General features: G+C 35.2%; 1 protein-coding gene across 11 annotated transcripts in view; it reads right to left on the bottom strand.

Moving 5' to 3' along the window:
• Nucleotides 1–25,111, bottom strand: part of LOC309660302 (uncharacterized protein) — a 181,035-nt gene that overhangs the window by 46,481 nt on the left and 109,443 nt on the right. For 7 of the 11 annotated variants that reach the window (XM_082460809.1, XM_082460810.1, XM_082460808.1 and 4 more), the window contains one exon: nucleotides 10,709–10,768. The exons of 1 other annotated variant lie outside the window; for it this stretch is intronic. In XM_082460809.1, the coding sequence (XP_082316935.1) occupies nucleotides 10,709–10,768 (60 nt within the window). Of the gene's footprint in view, nucleotides 1–10,708; nucleotides 10,769–11,657; nucleotides 11,767–25,111 lie in introns of all 11 variants that reach the window. 3 more of the 11 variants (XR_014263323.1, XR_014263325.1, XR_014263324.1) reach the window with 2 other exon arrangements.

Below are 25,111 nucleotides of genomic sequence, written 5' to 3'. Positions count from 1 at the left end.
CTCACCCAGGCCAACAGACAAAAATCTGTGAGGGAGGTCCCAGGTGATAGTACTTATTAAAACTCACCAAGTCATCTTTATTGTAAGCCTAGAGTGATAAGCGCTTATGTAAATAGTGCCTCTAAAAATTTAAATATGTATACAAAGCTTTCCAGGACCCTTGGAAGAAATTTGATTCTGCAGAGTTGGAGTGCGGTCCGTGAATTGGCATCTTTAACAAGTTCCTTCTTTGTTCCAATGCTGCTCCCCTAGACCCATTTTTAGTAGCACTACACTACAGAAAGCAGGCACAGCACACCTGAGCCCCTTATACGAAGCAACTTATCACAAAATGATTACTGTTCATTCCAATGAAAACCACCATCACCTTGATCCTGAGGAATTTGTTTCTAAAATGTACCTGAAATACTGTATTTTTCTCCTTTTGTGTCCAAGGAGAAAGGGCTCTAGTTTAATAAGTCATTTTTAAAAACTTATAAACATGACATGACATTCTGGGCAAGAGATAAAACACCCACATTTTAGGGCCCCCTGGACCCCACTGCCCTTCAAGTCAAGTGATGGGCTTTAAAATCAGTCAGCTGACTACTCCATCTCACCAGTTAGTGGTTAAATCATCTCCGCCCCAGTATTATATTCCTGACCCAGCATCAAGCCACTTTCTGACCCTGAAACCTGCAACTTCAAAAGTTGGGAGCTTCACGGTTATCCCAGCCCCGAACATAGCTTTGGGCATAGAGGCTCTGATCACTGATGGTTCAACAGATGATTAGAGAGACACTTCTGCTGAGGCCAGGGGTGTGAGGACGAGAGGAAGACGCTCAGATGGAAAGGGAAGAAAGAAGTTTGGGAAGAACTCTCAAGAGAAAGGCAGCAGGGATGAACAAAGCCCACCCACCAAAATACCACCGCTTTTACAGGTTCCACCTTCAGACCACCAGCTCTGTTTTCCAGATTCCAACACTCCTCACACAAGCCTGCAGCTTGAAAACTGCCAGCCCAAAATTCAAGCAAGAGAATTCTGGGTGCAGAGTCCTGCCTTCGGTGAAAGAAAAAGCAGTCACAGTGCACACAGCCTGCCAGAGTGCACAGCCAGTATGACACTTGACCAGGCTTTAAGTTCCCATTCCCATTTTGATGGCTGAGGGATGTCACCTGTGTGCAGCATGTCAATGTGGGCCGTAAAGTCAGGGGCGCATGGTGATAAACCCCCTCCAGTCTAGGCACCTCCTTAGGGTTACAGCCACCCACCTTCAATCCCATCGCAGATTCCGGAAGTCTGAACTGCAGGTGGGCTCTGCCGGTGCTCCAGCGCCCTCTAGCGGCCACCGCTCTAACAACTACTCTCAACCCCGCCTCCGGCCTCCTGCCTCAGTCCCGTGGCTGCACGGACTAAAACTTCCAGCCTGAGTACCTTCCTCTTCTTCCTCTCATCACAATGGCGTGACCTACAGAGTTTCAGGGTCCTCTGAGATTAATACACCTTAATCCAAAGAAGTGTGTTTCAAGAATGAACCTGGGGGACTTCCCTGGGGGTCCAGTGGTTAAGAATCCGCCTTCCAGTGCAGGGGACACGGGTTTGATCCCTGGTCAGGGAACTAATATCCCACATGCTGTGGGGCAACTAAGCCCACATGTCACAACTACTGAGCCCACATACCTCAACTAGAAAACATGTGTGCTGCAAACTACAGAGACCATGTGCTCTGGAGCCTGTGTGCCACAGCTAGAGAGAAGCCCATGCACCACAATGAAGAGCCCACATGCCACAACAAAAGATCCCGCATGCTGCAACTAAGACCTGATACAGCAAAAAATAAAAATTAAAAAAATTTAAAAACCCAAAACAATTAAGAAAATGGCAGTAGGAACATATATATTGATAATTACCTTAAATGTAAATGGATTAAATGCTCCAACCAAAAGACAGAGACTGACTGAATGGATACAAAAACAAGACCCGTATATATGCTGTCTACAAGAGACCCACTTCAAACCTAGAGACACACATACAGACTGAAAGTGAGGGGATAGAAAAAGTTATTCCATGCAAATGGAAATCAAAAGAAAGCTGGAGTAGCAATACTCATATCACACAAAATAGACTTTAAAGAATGTTACAAGAGACAAGGATACAAGATTAATAGTAATTTTTGCTGTTCTAAACATTAATAATGTACTATGAGAAAGAGAAAGCAATAAAAAATTTATTATCTCATCAAAAAGAATAAAATAAATAGGAATAAACTTAACCAAGGAGCTGAAAGGCCTGTACTCTGAAAACTATAATACACTGAGGAAGGAAATGGAAGATTATACAAAGAAATAGAAAAATACTCCATGCTTTTTGAAGAATTAATATTGTCAAATGGCCATACTACCCAAAGTGATTAGCAGATTTAATGCACTCCCTATCAAAATAGGCACAACATTTTTACAAAACTAGAACAAATAATCCTAAAATTCATCAAGAACCACAAAAGAACCTGAATAGCCAAAGCTATCTTGAGGGAAAACAAAAAACAAAACACCCCACAGCTGGAGGTATCACACTTCCTGAGTTCAGACTACACCACAATGCTACAGTAATCAAAACAGCATGACACTGGCATAAAAACAGACACAGAGATTAATGGAATAGAACAGAGAGCCCAGAAACGAACCTACACACTGAATCTATGACAAAGAAGGCAAGAATACACAATGGACAAAACAGCCTCTTCAATAAGTGGTGCTGGGAAAACTGGACAGCTACATGTAAAAGAATGTTATTAGAACACTCCCTAACACCATACACAAAAATAAACCCCAAATGGATTAGAGACCTAAATGTAAGACATGAAACCATAAAACTCCTCAAAGAGAACATAGGCAGAACACTTTCATATAAATGATAGCAATTTCTTTTTTGGATCTGTTTCCCAGGGCAAAATAAATAAAAGCAAAAATAAATAAAAGGGACCTATTAAATTTAAAATTGTTCGCAGAGCAAAGGTAATGTTAGACAAAATGAAAAGATAATCTAGAAGATGGGAGAAAATATATGCAAATGACATGGCAGAGAAGGGGTTAATATCTAAAATATATAAACAGCTCATACAACCCAATATCAAAAACTCAAAAAGCAAAAAAAAAAAGATTAAAAAAATGGGCAGAGTACATTATTATACATTTTTCCAAAGAAGATATAGCCAACAGACACATGAAAAAATGCTAATCACTAATCATTGGATAAATGCAAATCAAAACCACAATGAGACATCATCTCACACCTGTCAAAATGGCTACCATCAAAAAGTCTACAAATAACAAATGTTAGTGAAGATATGGACAAAAGGTAACCCAAGTACACTGTTTGTGGGATTGAAAATTTTTACAACCACTATGAAAACAGTATGGAGGTCCTCAAAAAACTAAAAGTAGAACTACAATATTAGCCAACACCTCCACTACTAGGTATATGTCCAAAGAAAATGAAAACAGCAATTTGAAAAGACACATGCACTCCAATGTTAATAGCAGCACTATTTGCAATTGCCAAGACATGGAAGCAACCTAAATGTCCGTCAACAGATGAATGGATAAAGAAGATGCAGTATGAATACACAATAGAATATTACTCAGCCATAAAAAACAATAAATCCTGCCATTTACAACAACATGGATGGGCTTAGAATGTATTATACCTAGTGAAACGAGTCAGATAGAGACAAATACTCTATGTTCTCACCCATATGAGGAATCTAAAAAATGCAACAAAAGAATGTATATAACAAAACAGCAGTAGACTCACGGAGAACAAATTAGTGGTTACCGGTGGGGAGAGTGAAAGGAGGAGGGAAAGATAATAGTTTGTTTCTCTTAATGAATACACCTATGTATTAGATAAACAAACAAGGATATATTGTACAACACAGGAAAATATAGCCATTATTTTGTAAACTTTAAATGGAACATAACCTATAAAAATATTAAATTACTATGTTGTAACCCTGAAACTAATGTAATATTGTAAATCATCGATACTTCAATTTTAAAAATCCATATGGTAGGCAAATAGATTTTTAAAAATCAATTATATATTGTGTACAAGAGATTCTTGGTAACTTTAGGTCCATATATATGATAAAATTGTATGATTGGAAAACAGATATTCCATGCAAATGATATCTGACTGGTCTAATGTCAGGCAACATGGACTTGATGTCAAACCTCTCAAACAAACAAACAGCATATCACATAATGATAAAGGGATTAATTCATCAAGAAATTATGACAATTATCAATATGTATGTGCCCAGCATTGAAGCCTCTATACATACAAATAAAATATTAACAGATATGAAGGGGAAAATGTCCAGAGATAAAATAATGATAAGAAACATCAATACCCAACTTTCAATGCTGTATAGATCATCCAGATAGAACGTCAATCAGAAACATTGGAGTTGAAATTACATGTGATATCAACAGACATATATAGTATGTTCCACTCAACATCAGCAAAATGTCCATTCCTGGGGACACAAAGAACATTTCCTAGGATAGATCATATGTTAAGCCACAAAACAAGTCTTCAAAAATCCAAGAAGATTGAAATCATATCCAGTATCTTCTCCAACCACAATGGTATGAAACGGAAATTCAATATTAAGAAGAATAATTGAAAATTCGAGAACACTTAGAAATTGAACAACAAGCTCCTGAACAGCCAATGCATACAAGAATAAATCAAAGGGAAATTTTAAAAATCTTAAAGCAAACAAAAGTAGAAACACAAAGTGCCTAAACTTATGGACCACAGGAAAAACAACTCAATTCAGAGATAAGTTTACACTGATAAATGCATATATTAAAAAAAAGTTCTTGAGAGGGGATCAAGAGGATGGAGTAGGAAGATCCTGAGCTCACCTCCTCCTATGGACACACTAAAATTACAACTACTTACACAGAAATTATCTCTGAGAATGACCTGAAGACTAGCGGAGAAAATTTTCTACAACTAAAGATGTAACAAAGGAGAAACCTCAAGGCAGGTAGGAGGATTGGAAACATAGTCTAGTTGGAACCCACACCTCCAGCACAGTGACCCACAGTTGGAAGATATCACAACTGTCCTCCACAAGGAGGACACAAGATGTCCACAACCTTGTCCTCCACAAGGAGGGAAGGGTCTGAGCCCTGCATCAGGCTGCTCAGCCCTGGGTTGCTGCACCAGGAAGAAAAGAACACAGGAGGCTGGCTTTGAAAACCTGGAGGGCTTACTTTCAGGAGACCTGGAGGCTATAGGAAACTAAGGCTCTGCTCTCATAGGGCACACACATATCCTCACATGTTCTCAGTCCCTGTGCAGAGCCAGTAGTGTGAAAGACACCTGGGTCAGACCCACGTGCTAACCTCGGAGAGCTTCCTGGAAAGGCAAGAGGTAGCTGGGACCCCTGCTAGGGACTGAGACACAGGCAGGAATGTTTTAGACTCTTCTCTCTAATTGATTAGTATCAGGGTCCTGTCCCATCTACCACCATGCCTAGAGCAGTGATGCACCACAAGCCCTTACAATTACACAGGTGGGTAGGGTAGGACCCGGACACAATGGGTCCTACCCTACCCACCTGTGTAACTGGAACACCACAAAGCCACCCATAATAGAGGGCGGCCTTGCCTACGTGCACCCTGACAGCAGTCACATACTGCAGGGCCTCACAGTCATTTAGACCAGGGTCCTACACCACCTACCAGCTTGTCCACAGTAGTTGGCCCTGCTATAACAGAAAGGTGCATGCAGCCCACATAGGGGACAGCCCTGGAGCATCTGGCTCTGCTAGCCAGAGAAGAATGTGCTGCTGGCCTTATAAACCATCTCCTATATAAGTCCACTTCTCCAAGACCAGGGGATGTAACGAACCAAACCTAATGAATAGAAATGCACATAGAATTAGGAAACATAAGGAAACAGACGAATATGTTACAAATGAAGTAACAAGACATAACATGAGGAAAAATAATAGACAAAACAGAGATAAGCGTCCTACCTGAAAAAAAAAAAGTGTTCAAGGTAATGATTATAAAAATGCTCACCCAAGTCAGGAGAAGAATAGATAGACACAGTGAGCATTTCAACAAAGAGTTAATAAAGTGTAAAAAAGAACCCAACAGCTGAAAAATACAATAACTGAGATTAAACACACACACACACACACACACACAAACAAGTGGGAAGCAACATTAGATTATATGATACAGAAGAACAGATCAGTGATCTGGAAGACAGAGTAGTGAAAATCACCCAAGCTGAATAGCAAGAAGAAAAAAGAATTAAGACGACACATAAAAGAGACCTCTGAGGTAACATCAAGAATACTAACATTAGCATTATAGGTGTCCCAGGAGAAAGAGAGAAACTGGCAGATAATTTATTAGAGGATATAATAACTGACAACTTTCCTAACCTGGAGAAGGAAACAGACATCCAGGTCCAGGAAACACAGAGCCCCAAACAAGATGAAGACAAACAGGTCCACATCGAGACACATTATAGTTAAAGTATCAAAAATTAAAGATAAAGAGGGATCATAGAAGCAGTGGAATAAAAGGAATTAGTCATGTGCACGGTATTCCCATAAGACTATCAACTGACTTTTCATCAGATTTTGCAGACCAGAAAGGAATGACAGGATATATTCAATGGGCTAAAAGGAAAAAGCCTACAACAAGCATACTCCAGCAGTAAGATTATTATTCAGAATTGAAGGAGAGATCAAGAGTTTCCCAGACAGCAAAAGCTAAATGAGTTCATCACTAATAAAGCAGCCTTATAAGAAATGTTGAAGGAATTTATTTAAGCTTAAAAGAATTGTCACTAATTCATTACTAGAAAACACACAAAAGTATAGGTCTCTCCGGAAAATGTATATATACAGTAAGGGTAGTAGATCAAACACTTATTAAGCTTATGTAAAGGACAAAAGGCAAACAATATTTTTTTTTAAAGAAAGGTCCCAAATACATCAGAAATGAAAGAGACAAAGTTACAACAGATAGCATAGAAATACAAAGTATCATAACAGATTACTACAAACAATTACACACCAACAAATTGGACAACTAGAAGAAGCGGATAAACTCCTAGAAACATAAATCTTCCAAGATTGATTCAGGAATCAATAAAAAGTCTAAACAGATCAATTACTAGTAATGAAATGGAATCAGTAATCAAAAAAACTCCCAATAAACAAAGTCCCAGGGCCAAATGGCTTCACTGATATAGTCTACCAAACATTGAAAGGAAAGTTAACATCTACCCTTCTCAAACTATTCCAAACAATTGATGAAGGAGTGCTTCCAAACTTATTTTCTGAGGCTAGCATCACCCATATATGAAAACGAGACAAAGGCATTACAGTAAAAAGTAAATTACAGGCCAATACCCGTGATGAACATAGATGTAAAAATCCTCAACAAACATTAGCAAACTGAATCCAACAATACACAATTAGATACAATTAGAAGAACTGTACACCATGATCAAATGGGATCTATCTCAGCAATGCAGGAATGATTCAATATATATAAATCAATTAAGTAACACACTTAAATTAAGATTGGCATAACAAAGGATAAAGCTCATATGATCAGGTTAAGAGCTCAATCAAAAGCGTTTAACAAAATTCAAATTTGATTTATGAAAAAACTCTCAACAAAGTGGGTATAGAGGCAACGTGCCTTTATATAATAAAGGGCATATATGACAAAATCACAGCTAACACCGTACTCAATGGTGAAAAGCTGAAAACATTTCCTCTGACAATAGGAGCAAGACACAGATGCCTACTCTCACTGCTTTTATTCAACATAGTATTAATAGTCCTAGCCAAACCAAAAGACAAAAATAAAAATTAAAGGTGGGATCTAACTTCTAGAGTAAGCAAAACTGTCACTGTTCACAGATGACCTGATAATATATACAGAAGGGCTTCCCTGGTGGTGCAGTGGTTGAGAGTCTGCCTGCCAATGCAGGGGACACGGGTTCGAGCCCTGGTCTGGGAAGATCCCACATGCTGCGGAGCAACTAGGCCCGTGAGCCACAACTACTGAGCTTGCGCATCTGGAGCCTGTGCTCCGCAACAAGAGAGGCCACGATAGTGAGAGGCCCGCGCACCGCAGTGAAGAGTGGCCCCCACTTGCTGCAACTAGAGAAAGCCCTCGCACAGAAACGAAGACCCAACACAGCCAAAAATAAATAAATAAATAAATAAATAAGTAAATATATATATATATATAGAGAGAGAGAGAGAGAGAAAATCCTAAAGATTTTACCAACAAATTATTAGCATAATGAAATTCAGTAAATGTGAAGCATACACAATTAATATGCAGAAATATGTATTTTTCCTGCACTAATAAAAAACTATCAGAGAAATTAAGAAAAAAAAATTTACTATTGTATCAAAAATAATAAAATATCTAGGAATAAATTTAACCATGGAGGTGAAAGATTTATACCCTGAAAAGTATAAGACGTTGATGAAGGAAACTGAAGATGATGCAGATAAATGAAAAGATAACCTATGCTCTTGGATTGGATGGAAGAATGAATGTTTTAAAAATAGCCATACAACTCAAAGTAACCTACAGATTTAAAGCAATCCCTATCAAAATACCCATGACATTTTTCACCAAACTAGGACAAATAATCCTAAAATAAATATAGAACCAAAAAATACACACATTGGCAAAGCAATCCTGAGAAAAAAGACCAAAGCTGGAGATATCACACTCTCTGACTACAAAGGTACAATATTCACAAAAACAGACATATAGATCAATGTAATAGAATAGAGAGCCTAGAAAGGAATGCACACACTATGGTCAATAAGTCTACTAAGAATTATGCAAGAATATACTATGGAGAAAAGACAGTCTCTTCAATAACTGGTGCTGGGAAAACTGGAGAGCTACATGTAAAATAATGAAATTAGAACATTTCCTCACACCATACACCAAAAATAAATTAAAAATGAATTAAGGGCCTAAAAATAATACCCCAACCATAAAACTCCAAGGAGAGAAACATCGGCAGAACACTGTTTGACATAAATTGTAGCAATTTTTTCTGGATCTGTCTCCTAAGGCAAAAGAAATAAAAGCAAAAATAAACAAATGGGACCTAAATAAACAAGAGTTTTTTGCACAGCAATGAAAACCATCAACAAGATAAAAATTCAAACTACAAAATGGGAAAAAATATTTGCAAATAATATGACTGACAAAGAGTTAATATCCAAAATATATAAATGGCTCATACAACTCAATATCAAAAAACAAACAAACAATGCAATTGGTAGTGGGCAAAATATGTGAAGAGAAATCTTTCCAAAGAGGACATACAGATGGCTAATAGGTATATGAAAAGATGCTCAACATCACTAATTATTTTTTTTAATATTATTTATTTATTTAGGCTGCGCCGGGTCTTAGTTGTGACACACGGGATCTTTAGTTGCGGCACATAGGATCTTTTGTTGTGGCTTGCAGACTTCTTAGTTGCAGCATGCATGCAAGACCTAGTTCCCCAACCAGGGATCAAACCCTGATCCCCTGCATTGGAAGCACTGAGTCTTATCCACTGGACCACCAGGGAAGTCCCAACGTCACTAATTATTAAAGAAGTTCAATTACAAACAGCAATGAGATATCAACCTCACACATTAAAACAGCTATCATCAAAATGTCTACAAATGAAATTTGGAGAGGATGTGGAGAAAAGTGAACCCTTGTACACTGTTGGTAGGACTTGTAATTTATTGCAGCCACTATGGAAAACAGTATGGAGGTTCCTCAAAAAGCTAAAAATAGAACTATCAATGGTTCCATCAATAAATCTCCTGGGTACATATCCAGAAAAAAAAAATGAAAACACTAATTCAAAAAGATACATAAACCCCAATGTTCACAGCAGCACTAATGACAATGGCCAAGATATGGAAGCAATGCAAATGTCCGTGAATAGACAAATGGATAGAGAAGATACGGTGTATATGTACAGTGCAATATTACACAGCCAAAAATAGAAGTAAATTTTGCCATTTGCAGCAACATGGATGGAGATTAGTATGCTTAATGAAGTAAGTCAGAGAAAGACGAGTACAGTGTGATATCATTGATATGTGGAATCTAAAAATAATAAAAATGGATATGCAAAACAGAAACAGACTCACAGTTATACAAACAAACTAGTGGTTACCAGTGGGCAGAGACGGGGGGAGGAGCAAATTAGGGGTATAGGATTAAGAGGTACAAACTATGTATAAAATAGATAAGCAACAAAGATATATTGTATAGGACATGGGCTTACAGCCATTATCTTGTAATAACTTTTAATCAAGTATAATCTGTAAAAATTACTGGATCACTATGCTGTATACCTGAAACCAATATAATATTTCAAGTAAATTATACTTTAATTTTTTAAAATAAATTAAATAAAAATATAAATAATTAGGTAGAGGAGCTGAATACATATTTTGCCAAAAAAAAAAAATTACAGATGGCCAAAAGGCACATGGAAACATGAGCAATATCATTAATCATCAGGGAAATGCAAATCAAAACCACAAAAAGATATCACCTTACTGTTGTCAGAAGGTCTATCATCAAAATGACAAAAATTAAAAAGTGTTCCTGAGGATGTGGAGAAAAGAAATCTCACCTGCATTGTTCACAGGAATGTAATTCAGTGCAGCCACTATTGAAAACAGTATAGAAGGTCCTGAAAATAAATATAAAAAATAAAACTACCATGTGACATAGCAATTCCACTTTTCATTATTTATCTAAAGAAAACAAAACAAAAAACTAACTTAAAGAGATATATACACCACTATATTCATTGCAACATTATTTACAATAGCAACCAAAATGTTCAATAATAGATAAATGGATAAAAAAGTGATATATATATATATATATATATATATATATATGTGTGTGTATACACATATATACATATGCACACATACATATACATATACATGTATACACATATACCTATATACATATATAGTTATATACATTACTCATCCATAAAAAAGATGAAATCTTGCCATTTGTGACAACATGGATGGACCTAGAGAGTATTATGCTAAGTGAAGTCACATAGAAAAAGACAAATACCACATAATCTCACTTATATGTGGAATGTGAAAACAAAACAAACACAACAAAACCAGTCTTATAGACACAATGAACAAATTGAGGATTGCAAGAGGTGAGGTGGGTGGGTGTTGGGCAACACAGGTGAAGGGGAGTAAAAAGTACAAAATTCCAGTTATAAAATTAAAAAGTAAGAATTTAATATACAATATAAAAATATTGTTCATGATATTGAAATAACTTTGGATGGGGACTCATGGATACTAGACTCATCATGGTGATCATTTTGTAATATACTTAAATGTTGAGTCATTATGTTGTACACCTAAAACTAACACAATACTGTATGTCAACAATTCTTCAATTAAAAAAATAAGAAAGAAAGAAAAAGGATGCATGCTCTGACACCATTTTACCTGAGCCATTTCTTGGGAGTGTGTTTGTAACGAATAGCCTTGGGGAAAGAGGTAATGTTTCTCCCTCAGATAAACAGGAAGCTTGCTAACCTCTAATATTGAAAGCAGTGGAGTGTGCAAACTCAGTGTTCCTCAGTGTAACACAACCAAGTACATGCATAGTACCCAACTGGATCCCTCTGTGTCATCTCTGTGGGAACTGAGAGGGACGGAGAACCAATAAAATATTATGCTCATGCTTGCTGTGTCATAAGTAATAAAATCTTTTCTCTCTAAAAAAATTTTTCTATTAAACAATGTAAGTTTGCAACTAAAGGAACCAGAAAAAGAACAAACTAAGTGCAATGAAGGAAGAATAAAATAAATAATAAGGATTAGAGCAGTTATAAAAGTAATAGATACTACAAAAATAGTAGAAAGATTAATAATATTTAGGATGTTATTTTTGGAAAAGATGAACAAAATTGACAAACTGTTAGCTAGAATAACTAAGAAAAAGAGAGATCAAAAGCTTTTACATTTAATTAGATCCCATTTGTTTATTTTTGTTTTTATTTTCATTACTCTAGGAGGTGGATCAAAAAAGACCTTGCTGCGATTTACGTCAAAGAGTGTTCTGCCTCTGTTTTCCTCTAAGGGTTTTATAGTATCCGGCTTTACATGTAGGTCTTTAATACATTTTGAGTTTATTTTTGTGTGTGGTGTTAAGGAGTATTTTAATTTCATTCTTTTACATGTAGCTGTCCAGTTTTCCCAGCACCACTTATTAGAATGGGAGAAAATGTCAAATGAAGCAACTGCCAAGGGATTAAATCTCCAAAATATACAAACAGCTCATGCAGCTCAAAATGAAGAAAAAAAAAACCCAATCAAAAAATGGGTGGAAGATCTAAATAGACATTTCTCCAAAGAAGACATACATATGGTCAAAAAGCACACAAAAAGATGCTCAACATCACTAATTATTAGAGAAATGCAAATCAAAACTACAATGAGGTATCATCTCACACTGATCAGAATGGCCATCATTAAAAAATCTACAAACAATAAATGCTGGAGAGGGTGTGGAAAAAAGGGAACACTACTACACTGTTGGTGGGAATGTAAATTAGTACAGCCACTGTGGAGAACAGTATGGAGGTTCCTTAAAAACCTAAAAATAGAACTACCATATGACCCAGCAATCCCACTCTTAGGCATATACCTGGAGAAATCCATAATTCAAAAAGATACACACACCCCAATGTTCACTGCAGCACTATTTACAATAGCCAGGACATGTAAGCAACCTAAATGTCCATCAACAGAAGAATGGATAAAGATGTGGTATATATATACAATGGAATATTACTCAGCCATAAAAAAGAACAAATTAATGCCATTTGCAACAACATGGATGGACCTAGGTATTGTCATCTGAGTGAAATAAGTCAGACACAGAAAGAGAAATATTATATGATATCACTTATATGTGGAATCTAAAGAAAGGGTACAAAAACAGAAGTAGAATCACAGATGTAGAAAACAAACTTATGGTTACCAGGGAACAAGGTGGGGGAGGGATAAATTGGGAGATTAGGATTGACATATACACACGACTATATATAAAATAGATAACTAATAAGGACCTACTGTATAGCACAGGGAATTCTACTCAGTACTCTGTAATGGCCTATATGGGAAAAGAATCTTAAAAAGAGTGGATATATGTATATGTGTAAGTGATTCACTTTGCTGTATACCTGAAAATAACACAACACTGTAAATCAACTATACTCCAATACAAATTAGAAAAGAGACCAAATATATGTATATATTTGTATTTGTGTGTGTGTGTGTATATATATATACACACATATATATACATATATATGTATGACTTCTCTTCTTCTCTCATATGTATATAAAGGCATTACAATGATGTGACAGGAATACAAAGAACAATAAGAGACTACTATTAACAATCATACGCAAACAACTTGGATTACCTAGAAAAAATGGACAAATTCCTAGAAATAGACAACCTACTAAGACTAAATAATTAAGAAATAGAAAATCTGATCAGACCAGTAATGAGTAAAGAGAATAAAATAGTATTGAAAAACCTCTGAATAAATAAAATTCCATGACCAAACGGTTTCACTAGGGAATTATACTAGATATTCAAAGAGAAATTAAAGCCAATACTTCTTAAATACTTCCACAGAATTAAAGAGGAGGGGACACTTTCAAACCATCTTATGAGGCATTACCCCAATATCAAAACCAGACAAGGACACTATGAGAAAAGTACAGGTCAATATTCCTGAAAAACATGGATGAAATATACTGAAAATACTGGCAAACCAAATTCAACAGCACATTAAAATGATCATTCAGCATGGTCAAGTGGGATTTTTGCCTGGATGTAAGGATGGCTCAATGCTTGCCAATCAATAAATGTGATATATCACATTAAGAGAATAAAGGGAAACATGGTCATATTAATAGTTATAGCAAAACTATTTGACAAAATCTAACCTCCTTTCAAGATAAAGACTTTCAAGAAATTAGTTATTAAGGAATATATCTCAACATATTAAAAGTCATATGACAAGCCCAAAGCTAACAACATGCTGAGTTATGAATCCTGAAAGATTTTCTTCTAAGATTCAGAGCAAGACAAGGTTAACAATTCTTGCCACCTCTATTCAGCATGGTACTGGAATTCCTAGCCAGAGCAAATAGGTAAGAAAAATAAATAAAATAAATCCAAATCATAATGGTAAAGCTAAATTTTCTCTGTTTGCAGAGGACATTTTCTTATATCTAGAAAACCCTAAAAATGCCACCTCCAAAAAATGTTAAAACTAATAAATGAATAGAGTAAGCTCCAGGATACAAATTCAACTTACAAAACTCATTTGTGTTTCTATACACTAACAACAGAAACTATCAGAAAAAGTTTTTAAAAATTCCCATTTACAATAACACTGAAAATAATAAAATATTTAGGGATAAATTTAACCAAGAATGTGAAAGATCTGTACACTGAAAACTATAAAATATTGATGAAAGAATTTGAAGAAGACACAAATAAACAGAAAGATAGCCCATGTTAATGGATTGAATAAATTAATATTGTTAAAATGTCCATAGTACACAACGAAATCTACATATTTAATGCAATCTGTGTCAAAATTCCAAGAGTAATTTTCACAGAAAATAGAAAAGGAAATCCTAAAATTTATATGGAAACAAAAAAGACCCAAAATGTCCAAAGCCATCTTGAGCACAAACAGCACAGCTGAAGGCATCATCCTTCATAATTTCAAACTATACTACAAAGCATAGTAATCAAAGCAGTATGGTAGTAGTATAAAAACAGACATATAGAACAACGAAACAAAATACAGACCTCAGAAATAAATCCACATATTTACAATCAACTGATCTTTGATAAAAGTGGCAGGAATATACATGAGGAAAAGATGTCCTCTACAATAAATTAGTGGGAAACTGAATATTCACAAGCATAAGGAAGAAATTATACCCGTTATCTCACACTATACACAAAAATTAATTCAAAGTGGTTTAGAGAATTAAATATAAGATCTGGAACTGTAAAATTACTAGAAGAAGATATGGGGGAAAAACCTTCTTGACACTGTTAAGGGCAATGTATTTTTAGATATGACCCCAAAAGCACAGGTAACAAAAGAAAACAATAATAATAATAGTAATAAAAGAAAAATAGATTACATTAAACTATAAAGGTTTGAACAGCAAAGGAAAAGTTTACAGAGAGAAGACAGTACCTACAAATGGGAAGAAATAGTTGAAAAACATATCTAATATATAAAATATATAATATGCTCAAACAACTGAATAGGAAAAAATAAAATAAATATCCTGATTTTATAAATGGATAAACAACCTGAAAAGACATTATTCAAAAGAAGACATATAAATGTCAAAGAGATACATGAAATGGTGCTCAATATCAATGATTGACAAGGAAATGCAGATTAAAAATCACAATGAAATATCACCTCACACTGATTAGCATGGCTATTATCAAGAAGATAAAAGATAAATGTTGTCAAAGATGTGAAGAAAAGGATGGTACCCTTGTACATTCTTGGTGTGAATGTAATATCTGTATTCTCAGGTTTATTATTTATAATAGGAAATATATGAAAATAATATGTGTCTGTGGACAGATTAATTGATAGAGAACTTACAAAACTCAATAGAAACAAAAAAGCATTCTAATTTAAAAATGGGCAGAGGATCTGAATACACATTTTCCCCAAAGAAGACCTACAAATGGCCAACAGGTACGTGAAAATGTACTCTACATCACTAATCACTAAATGAAATGCAGTTTAAAACTACAATGAGATCACCTCACACCCATTAGAATGACTATTAGAATGACTATTATTATCAAAAAGGCAAGAAATAATAAGTCTTGGTTAGAATGACTATTATTATCAAAAAGACAAGATATAATAAGTTTTGGTGAGAATGTGGAGAAAATGAAACTTTTATGCACTATTGGTGGGAATGTTGGTGCAGTCACTATGGAAAATGTTACAGAGGTTTCTCAAACGTTTAAAATTAGAATTATCATATGATCCAGCAATTCCACTTCAGGGTATTTATGCCAAGGTAATAAAATCACTATTTCAAAAATATATCCGTACTCCTGTCTTCATTGCTGCATCATTTAAAATAGCCAAGAAGAGAAAACAACCTAAATTCCCATCAATGGTTAAATAACTAATGAAAATCCTACACACAAATACACACACACACAGAGGGAGAGACAGACAGACAGACAGTGAATATTATCCAGACATAAAAAAGGTCACCATCATGCTGATGCCAAAACCAGACAAAGATACCACAAAAAAAAAAGAAAGAAAGAAAATTACAGGGCTTCCCTGGTGGCACAGTGGTTAAGAATCCACCTGCCAATGCAGGGGACACGGGTTCAATCCCTGGTCCAGGAAGATCCCACATGCCGTGGAGCACCTAAGCCCGTGCATCACAACTACTGAGCCCGTGCTCTAGAGCCCGCGAGCCACAACTACTGAAGCTCATGCACCTAGAGCCCATGCTCTGCAACAAGAGAAGCCACCACAATGAGAGGCCTGCACACTGTAACAAAGAGTAGCACCCGCTCACCGCAACTAGAGAAAGCCTGCATGTAGCAACGAAGACCCTGCGCAGCCAAAAATAAAAATTAATTAATTAATTAATTATTTTTAAAAAAGAAAGAAAGTTACAGGCCAATATCTCTGATGAATACAGACACAAAAATATTCAAAAAAATACTTGCAAATTGAATCCAGCAATACATTAAAAGGATCATATACCATGGTCAAGTGGGATTTATCCCAGGGATGTAAGGATTTTTCAATATCCATTAACCAATCACTGTGATACACTACATCAACAAATTGAAGAATAAAAACCATATGATCATCTTAATAGATGCAGAAAAACTTCTGACAAAATTCAACACCAATTTATGATATAAACGTCTCCAGAAAGTGGGCAGAGAGGAAACATAACTCAACATAATAAAGGCCATACATGACAAACCCACAGCTAACATCATACTCAATGGAGAAAAGCTGAAAGCATTTCCTTTAAGATCAGGAACAAGACAAGGATGTCCACTCTCGCCACTTATATTCAACATAGTTTTGGAAGTCCTAGCTACAGCAATCAGAGAAGAAAAAGAAATAAAAGGAATCCAAGTGGGAAATTAAGAAGTAAAAGTGTCACTATTTGCAGATGACATGATACTATATATAGAAAATCCTAAAGATGCTACCAGAAAACTCTAGAGCTCATCGATGAATTCGGTAAAGTTGCAGGATACAAAATTAATACACAGACATCTGTTGCATTTCTATATGCTAACAATGAAAGATCAGAAAGAGAAATTAAAGAAACAATCCCAGTTATCATCGCATCAAAAAGAATAAAATACCTTAGGAATAAACCTATCTAAGATGACAAAAGACCTGTACTCTGAAACTATAGGATGCTGATGAAAGAAATTGAAGATGACACAAATAGATGGAAAGATATATCATGTTCTTGGATTAGAAAAATCAATATTGTTTAAATGACTATACTACCTAAGGCAATCTACAGATTCAATGCAATCCCTATTAAATTACCAATGGCACTTTTCACAGAACTAGAATAAAATATCTTGAAATTTGTATGGAGACGCAAAAGACCCTGAATAGCCAATGAAATCTTGAGAAAGAAAAATGGAGTTGGAGGAATCAGGCTCCCTGACTTCAGACTATACTAAAAAACCTAGTCATCAAAACAGTATGGTACTGACACAAAAACAGAAATATAGATCAATGGAACAGGATAGAAAGCCCAGAGATAAATCCACGCACATATGGTCAATGAATCTAGGACAAGGGAGGCAAGATTATACAATAGAGAAAAGAAAGTCTCTGCAATAAGTGGTGCTGGGAAATCTGGACAGCTACATGTAAAAGAATGAAATTAGAACACTAACATCATACACAAAAATAAACTCAAGATGGATTAAAGACCTAAATGTAAGGCTGGATACTATAAAACTCTTAGAGGAAAATATAGGCAGAACACTCTCTGACATAAATTGCAGCAATATCTTTTCTGAGCCATCTCTTAGAGTAAAGGAAGTAAACACAAAAATATACAAATGGGACCTGATTAAACTCAAAAACTTTTGCACAGCAAAGGAAACCATAAACAAAACAAAAACACAACCCACAGAATGGGAGAAAATATTTGCAAATGATGCAACTAACAAGGGATTAGTCTTCAAAACATACAAGCAGCTCATGCAGTTCAATATCCAAAAAACAAACAAGCCAATCGAAAAAATGGGCAGAAGACCTAAATAGACATTTCTCCAAAGAAGACATACAGATGGCAAAGAGACTCATAAAAATATTCACAACATCACTAATTATTGGAGAAATGAAATCAAAACTACAATGAGATATCACCTCACACCAGTCAGAATGGCCATCATCAAAAAACCTACTAACAATAAATTCTGGAGAGGGTGTGTAGAACAGGGAACCCTCTTGCACTACTGATGGGAATATAAACTGGTACATCCAATGGAGAACAGTATGGAGGTTCCATAAGGAACTTAAAACAGAGCTCCCATATGATACAGCAACCCCACTCCTGGGCATATATCCAGAGAAAAACTTGGTTCAAAAGGGTACATGCAGTGCTGTTTACAATAGCCAAGACATGGTAGCAACTGAAATGTCCATCAACAGAAGAATGGATAAAGACAATGTGGTACATATATACAGTGGAATATTACTCAGCCATTAAAAAGAATAAACTAATGCCATTTACAGCAACATGGATGGACCTGGAGACTGTCATACTGAGTGAAGTAAGTCAGAGAGAGAAAGACAAATATTATATGATATCGCTTATATGTGGAATCTAAACACAAAATGATACAAATTAACTAATTTACAAAGCAGAAACAGACTCACAGACTTAGAGAATGAACTTATGGTTACTGGGGTGGGGGGGGTAGGGATAGACTGGGAGTTTGGGATTGACATGTACAGACTGCTACACTAAAAACAGATAACCAACAAGGATCTACTGTATAGCACAAGGAATGCTGCTCAACATTCTGTAACAACCTAAATGGGAAAAGAACTTGAAAAATAATAAATACATGTATATGTAGAACTAAATCACTTTGCTGCACACCTGAAACAAATACAACATTGTTAATCAACTACACTCCAAGATAAAATAAAAAAAGTTTTTTAAAGTGTGAAGTCACAGTAGCTTCCAGGAGATTTCAAGTGATCCTTGTTTAATGAAGTGTTTCCTTCAGTTTGTACTCAGCAGGTTATGGGGTAATTTCTTTCGTAAGCTTTCCATTTCAGCCGTATTTATGACTTTGGGGTGAATTAGCCTTTTTAGTTAAACATGACACTTAGGAATACAACCTTCAATTCCTGTTCTCAATCAAAGCCCATGCTTTGAAGTCTCTTGGTTTGATACAATTAAGCCCATTTTCTCCCCAGAGACACCATTACATGGAAGTGGGTGGGTGGCCGTGGGCCAGAGTTGTCCCCTAGATGCCATCAGTTGGCCAAGCATACAGTTTCCTAGGTTCTGCCGATAAGATTAAGAAGATGTTGCACTGGGAAAACTGGACAGCCACATGCAAAACAATGAAACTAGACCACTATCTCATACCATGTGCAAAAATCAACTCAATATAAATGAAAGACTTGAATATGTTCTGAAACCATAAAAAAGAAGGAAATCCTGCCATGTGCAGCAACAGGGATGGAATTTGAGGACACTATGCTAAGTAAAGAAGTCAAACAGAGAAAAACAAATACTGTATCATCTCACCTATTATTGGAATCCTTAAAAAAAAAACTGGAATTATAGAGAGAACAGACTGGTGATTGCCAGATGCAGGTTGTGAGGGGTGAGCAAAATGGGGAAAAGGGGACAAAGGTATAAACTTCCAGTTGTAAGATAAATAAGTCATAGGGATGCAGTGTATGGCATTGTGACTATTGTTAACAATACTGTATTGTATATTTGAAATTTCTAAGAGTTCTTAACATTTTTCATCACAAGCAACAAAAAAAGAATCTAATTATGTGTGGTGATGATGCTAATTAAACTTGTGGTAATCATTTTGCAATATATAAATATTTCAAACCATTATATTTTATGCCTAAAAGTTACACAATATTACGTCACTTACCAATTTTTAAATATAAATATATTTTCAGAATACTTCAAATATTTACACACAGAAATTTAAAAATTACCTCTCCAGAGATGACATATGTAGAACTGTTATACCATTATAGCACAAAATTGATTAATGTAATAGTCATGCTATTCATTTGAAGGGGGGAAATATGGTTAAATTATTACAGGCAATATTTTAAAATTTGATAGAGTTAAACACATTTATTAGGAAAGGAAAAGAAAACAAACTGCTAGAATACTGTATATTCCCTGTAATAAAACATTACAGGAGACATGAATCTTCATGGTAAAATTGAGTGCTCTTTAAACACAGATAAACATAATCAACGGGCCCCACACCATCATTTCTCATTAACATTGTGCTGGCAGACCCAACCAGTGTTCTGTGGGATAAAAACAGTACCGCATGTAATTTTGGAAGTCATGAGCAAGTGCTTTCACTGTGGGCAGATGATGCGATGGTCTACATGGCAAATCCAAGGAAAGTAATAGAAAATCTGTTAGAATAGGATATTTCAGCAGAGTTGTGGGGTGTAAGATCAATCTATGAAAATCAAATATATTTTCAATTAATTAAAAGATTATTTAACAGCCATATTTAAATGTTTTGAGGATAAACCTCAGAAGAGCTGTGCAAAGCATTATGAAGAAAATTATATTTCTGGAAGTCATAAACATTAAAAAAGTAGAGAGTGACCCAAATCCATATTTAGAAAAAGTGATAAATAATTCTCTTCAAAGCAATGTTTGACTCCATCAGTTCCAATCAACTTATCAATGGATTTTTCTGGAAAATGACCAGATTGTTGAAAAATTAACAAAAGTACAGGGCCAAAAATAGCAAAGAAATATTTGAAGATAAAACAGTAAAAGGAAATTACCCTACCATAGACAGTGATCTGTTGTAACAAAATAGTAATGAAAAGAAGGTGATGATGGAATAATAATAACCCTAAGATGAAACAGAATACATAGCCCTTAAACAGACATTCATATATAATAAACACTGAAATATAAGTTGGTTCTTACAATGAATGGATGAAACTTTAATATATCCTTACATTAAATTATTTACATAAATGAAAGCTAGATGGATCAAGTGATAAGAATGAAATTTGAAAACATGAAAACATTCAATAAAAAATTTTAAATAAACACTATGACTTCAGAACAGGAGAGGATTTATTTAGGAAGATACAAAATGCAAACTACAAAGGAGTATATTAATACTCTGACATATTAAATTAGTAAATGCTGTCTTGAAACAGTTTAATCTTTAAAACGGAAGGATATATTGTAAATAACCATCATCCAGAACAAAATAAGGTCCAGAATAGATTTTTTTAAAAAATTATAAACAATTGAAAATAACTCACAAATAACAGAATTATGACTATGACCGGGCAATTTACAGAGAACTAACTTAAGGTGGTGGGCAATATATTCCACTATAAACACCATCATTAGTAATCAAAGAAATGCAAATAAAATCAACCACATATCATATACATATAATTCATAAAAATTTGGACATTAACCAGAAGGGTGTTGATGTGGGAAAATGGAGACTCTCCTCCAGGTTAGTGTTGGTGGGATGGATTTAATCATTCTGGAAGATAGAAAAAATGGTCTGATGGAGTAAACTTGAAGATGCACAAAAAGATGCAGCAGCAATTCCATTCCTCACATTCTGTTTATAACAACAAAGATATGTGCCTAAAACTATTCACAGCAGCAGCGCTAGTGAAAGGGAAATATTCACCAGTGTATCTATGTAAAGAAACCACAATAAAACCCAATGACTTAGAGATACATGTGTCAAGATGGTAACTTTTCAGAAACAAGTATCAGACTGAAAACAAAACATGCAGAATTAGTGTACTGGCACGTGCACAAAATGAGCATTAATTGGGGGAAGAGCAGAAGGTGGTAGGGGTGTTGTTTAGTGGTCAAGTAGTGTTCCATCTCATCCCCACATGGAGAAATAGGTATATGGAGGACTTCTGTCTCTGAGACTGTATGACTTTTTGTTTTAATGGCACGAACATAGATTTTTAAAAATATTATTTTATTGAAGTATAGTTGACTTACAATGTTGTGTTCAATTCTTCTGTATAGCAAAGCAATTCAGTTATGCATACATATACTTTTTCATGTTCTTTTCCATTATGGTTTATTACAGGATATTTAATATAGTTCCCCATGTTATACAGTAGGGCCTTGTTGTTTATTCTATATATAATAGTTTGCATCTGCTAATCCCAAACTCCCAATCCATCCCTCCCTCACCCTTTCTCCCCCTTGGCAACCACAAGTCTGTTCTCTATGTCTGTGAGTCTCTATTTCCTAGATAATTTTTGTCATATTTTAGATTCCACATATAAGTGATGTCATATGGTATTTGTCTTTTTCTGACTTACTTCACTTAGTATGCTAATCTCTAGGTCCATCCATGTAGCTGCAAATGGCATTATTTCATTCTTTTCTATGGCTGTATACATATACACACACACACACGCACACACACATACACACACATCTTCTTTATCCATTCATCTGTCAATTGACATTTACATTGTTTCCATGTATTGGCTGTTGTAAATAGTGCTTCTATGAACATAGGGGTGCATGTTTGTATTTATACAAATTATAGTTTTGTCTGGATATATGCCCAGGAGTGGGGTTGCTGCAGAATACGGCAACTCTCTTTTTAGTTTTTTTGAGAATCCACCATACTGTTTTCCATAGTGGCTGCACCCATTTACATTCCCACCAACAGTGCAAGAGGGTCCCCTTTCTCCACACCCTCTCCTGCATTTGTTATTTGTAGACTTTTTAATGATGTTCCTTCCGACTGGTATGAGGTGGTATCTCATTGTCCAACTTCCCCAACAACACCCGCTGAAGAGAATATCTTTTCCCCATTGTATATTCTTAGCTCCTTTGTCTAAGATTAATTGGCTATAGGTGTGTGGGTTTACTTCTGGGTTCTGTATTCTGTTCCATTGATCCATATGTTTGTTTTTGTGCCAATACCACACTGTTTTGATTCCTGTAGCTTTGTAGTATTGTCTGAAGTCTGGAAGGGTTATGCCTCCTGCTTTGTTCTATTTCCTCAGGTTTCTTTGACAACTCTGAGTCTTTTATGGTTCCATATAAATTTTAGAATTATTTGTTCTAGTTCTGTAAAAAATGTCATGGATAATTTGATAGGGATCGCATTAAATCTGTACGTTGTTTTGGGTATTATGGTCATTTTAACAATATTAATTCTTCCAATCCAAGAGCATGGGATATCCCTTTCTTTGAATCATCTTCAATTTCCTTTATTAATGTTTTGTAGTTCTCAGCATATAAGTCTTTCACCTACTTGGTGAAGTTTATTCCTAAGTATTTTATTGTTTGATGTGATTTTAAAGGGGATTGTTTGCTTACATTCCCTTTTTGATATTTCATTGTTAATATAAACAAATGCAATCTATTTCTGTATGTTAATATTGTATCCTGCTACCTTGCTGAATTTGTTTATAAGTTCTAGTAATTTTGTGTGGAGTCTTTAGAGTTTTCTATATATAATATCATGTAATCTGAATATAATGACAATTTTACCTCTTCCCTTCCAATCTGGATACCTTTTCTTTTTCTTGTCTGATTGCTGTGGCTGGGACTTCCAATACTATGTTGAACAGAAGTGGTGAGACTGGGCATCCTTGTCTAGTTCCAGATTTTAGTGGGAAGTCTTTCTCCTTCTTACCATTGAGTATTACATTGGCTGTGGGTTTGTGATAAATAGCTTTTATTCTGTTGGGATATGTTCCCTCTATGCCCACTTTCATAAGGGTTTTTATCATGAGTAGATGTTAAATTTTAGGAAATGCTTTTTTTGCATCTCTTGAGATGATCATGTGGATCTTGTCTTTTCATGTTGTTGTTGATGTGGTGTATCACATTGATTTGTGTATGTTGAATCATCCTTGTGACCCTGGGATAAATCCAATGTGGTCATGGTATATGATTTTTTATGTTATTTGATTCGGTTTGTTAATATTTTGTTAGTAGTTTTTGCATCTATATTCATCAGAGATATTGGCCTGCAATTTTATTTATTTATTTATTTATTTATTTATTTATTTATTGCTTAGCATCTTTGTCTGGTTTTGGTATCAGGGTGATGCTGGCTTCATAGAATGTCTTTGGGTGTAGTGCTTCCTATTCAATCTTTTGGAAGAGGTGGAAAACAATTTGTTTAAGTTCTTCTTTGTATGTTTGGTAGAATTTGCCTGTGAAGCCATCTGGTCCTGGACTTTTGTTGGGAGGGAATTTTTTAAATTACAGATTCTACTTCACTTCTACTGAGAGGTCTGTTACAATTGTCTATTTCTTCTTGGTTGTCGAATTTGTTGCCATATAATTGTTCATAGTATTCTCTTGTGTTTTTCTTGTTGTTGCTGTTGCTGTTATTTCTGCGGTATTGGTTGTAGTTTCTCCTCTTTTATTTCTTATTTTGTTTGAGTCCTCCCTCTTTTCTTCTTGGTGAGCCTGGCCAGAGGTTTGTCAATTCTGTTTACCCTTTCAAAGAACAAGCTCTTGGTTTTATTAATTTTTTTCTATTTTTTAAATCTCTATTTTATTTATTTATTTACTCTCTGGTCTTTATTATTTCCTATTAACTTTTGCCATTTTAATTATAATATGTCTTGGTGTAGGTCTCTTAGGGTTCATGTTGTTTAGGACCCTCTGTGTTTTCTGTACCT

The sequence above is a fragment of the Balaenoptera physalus genome, assembly GCF_965194825.1.
Source record: "Balaenoptera physalus genome assembly, chromosome: 4".
Taxonomy (NCBI): Eukaryota; Metazoa; Chordata; class Mammalia; order Artiodactyla; family Balaenopteridae; genus Balaenoptera; species Balaenoptera physalus.
The sequence above is the reverse complement of the archived record's forward strand: the minus strand, read 5'-3'. Positions and strand labels throughout refer to the sequence as shown.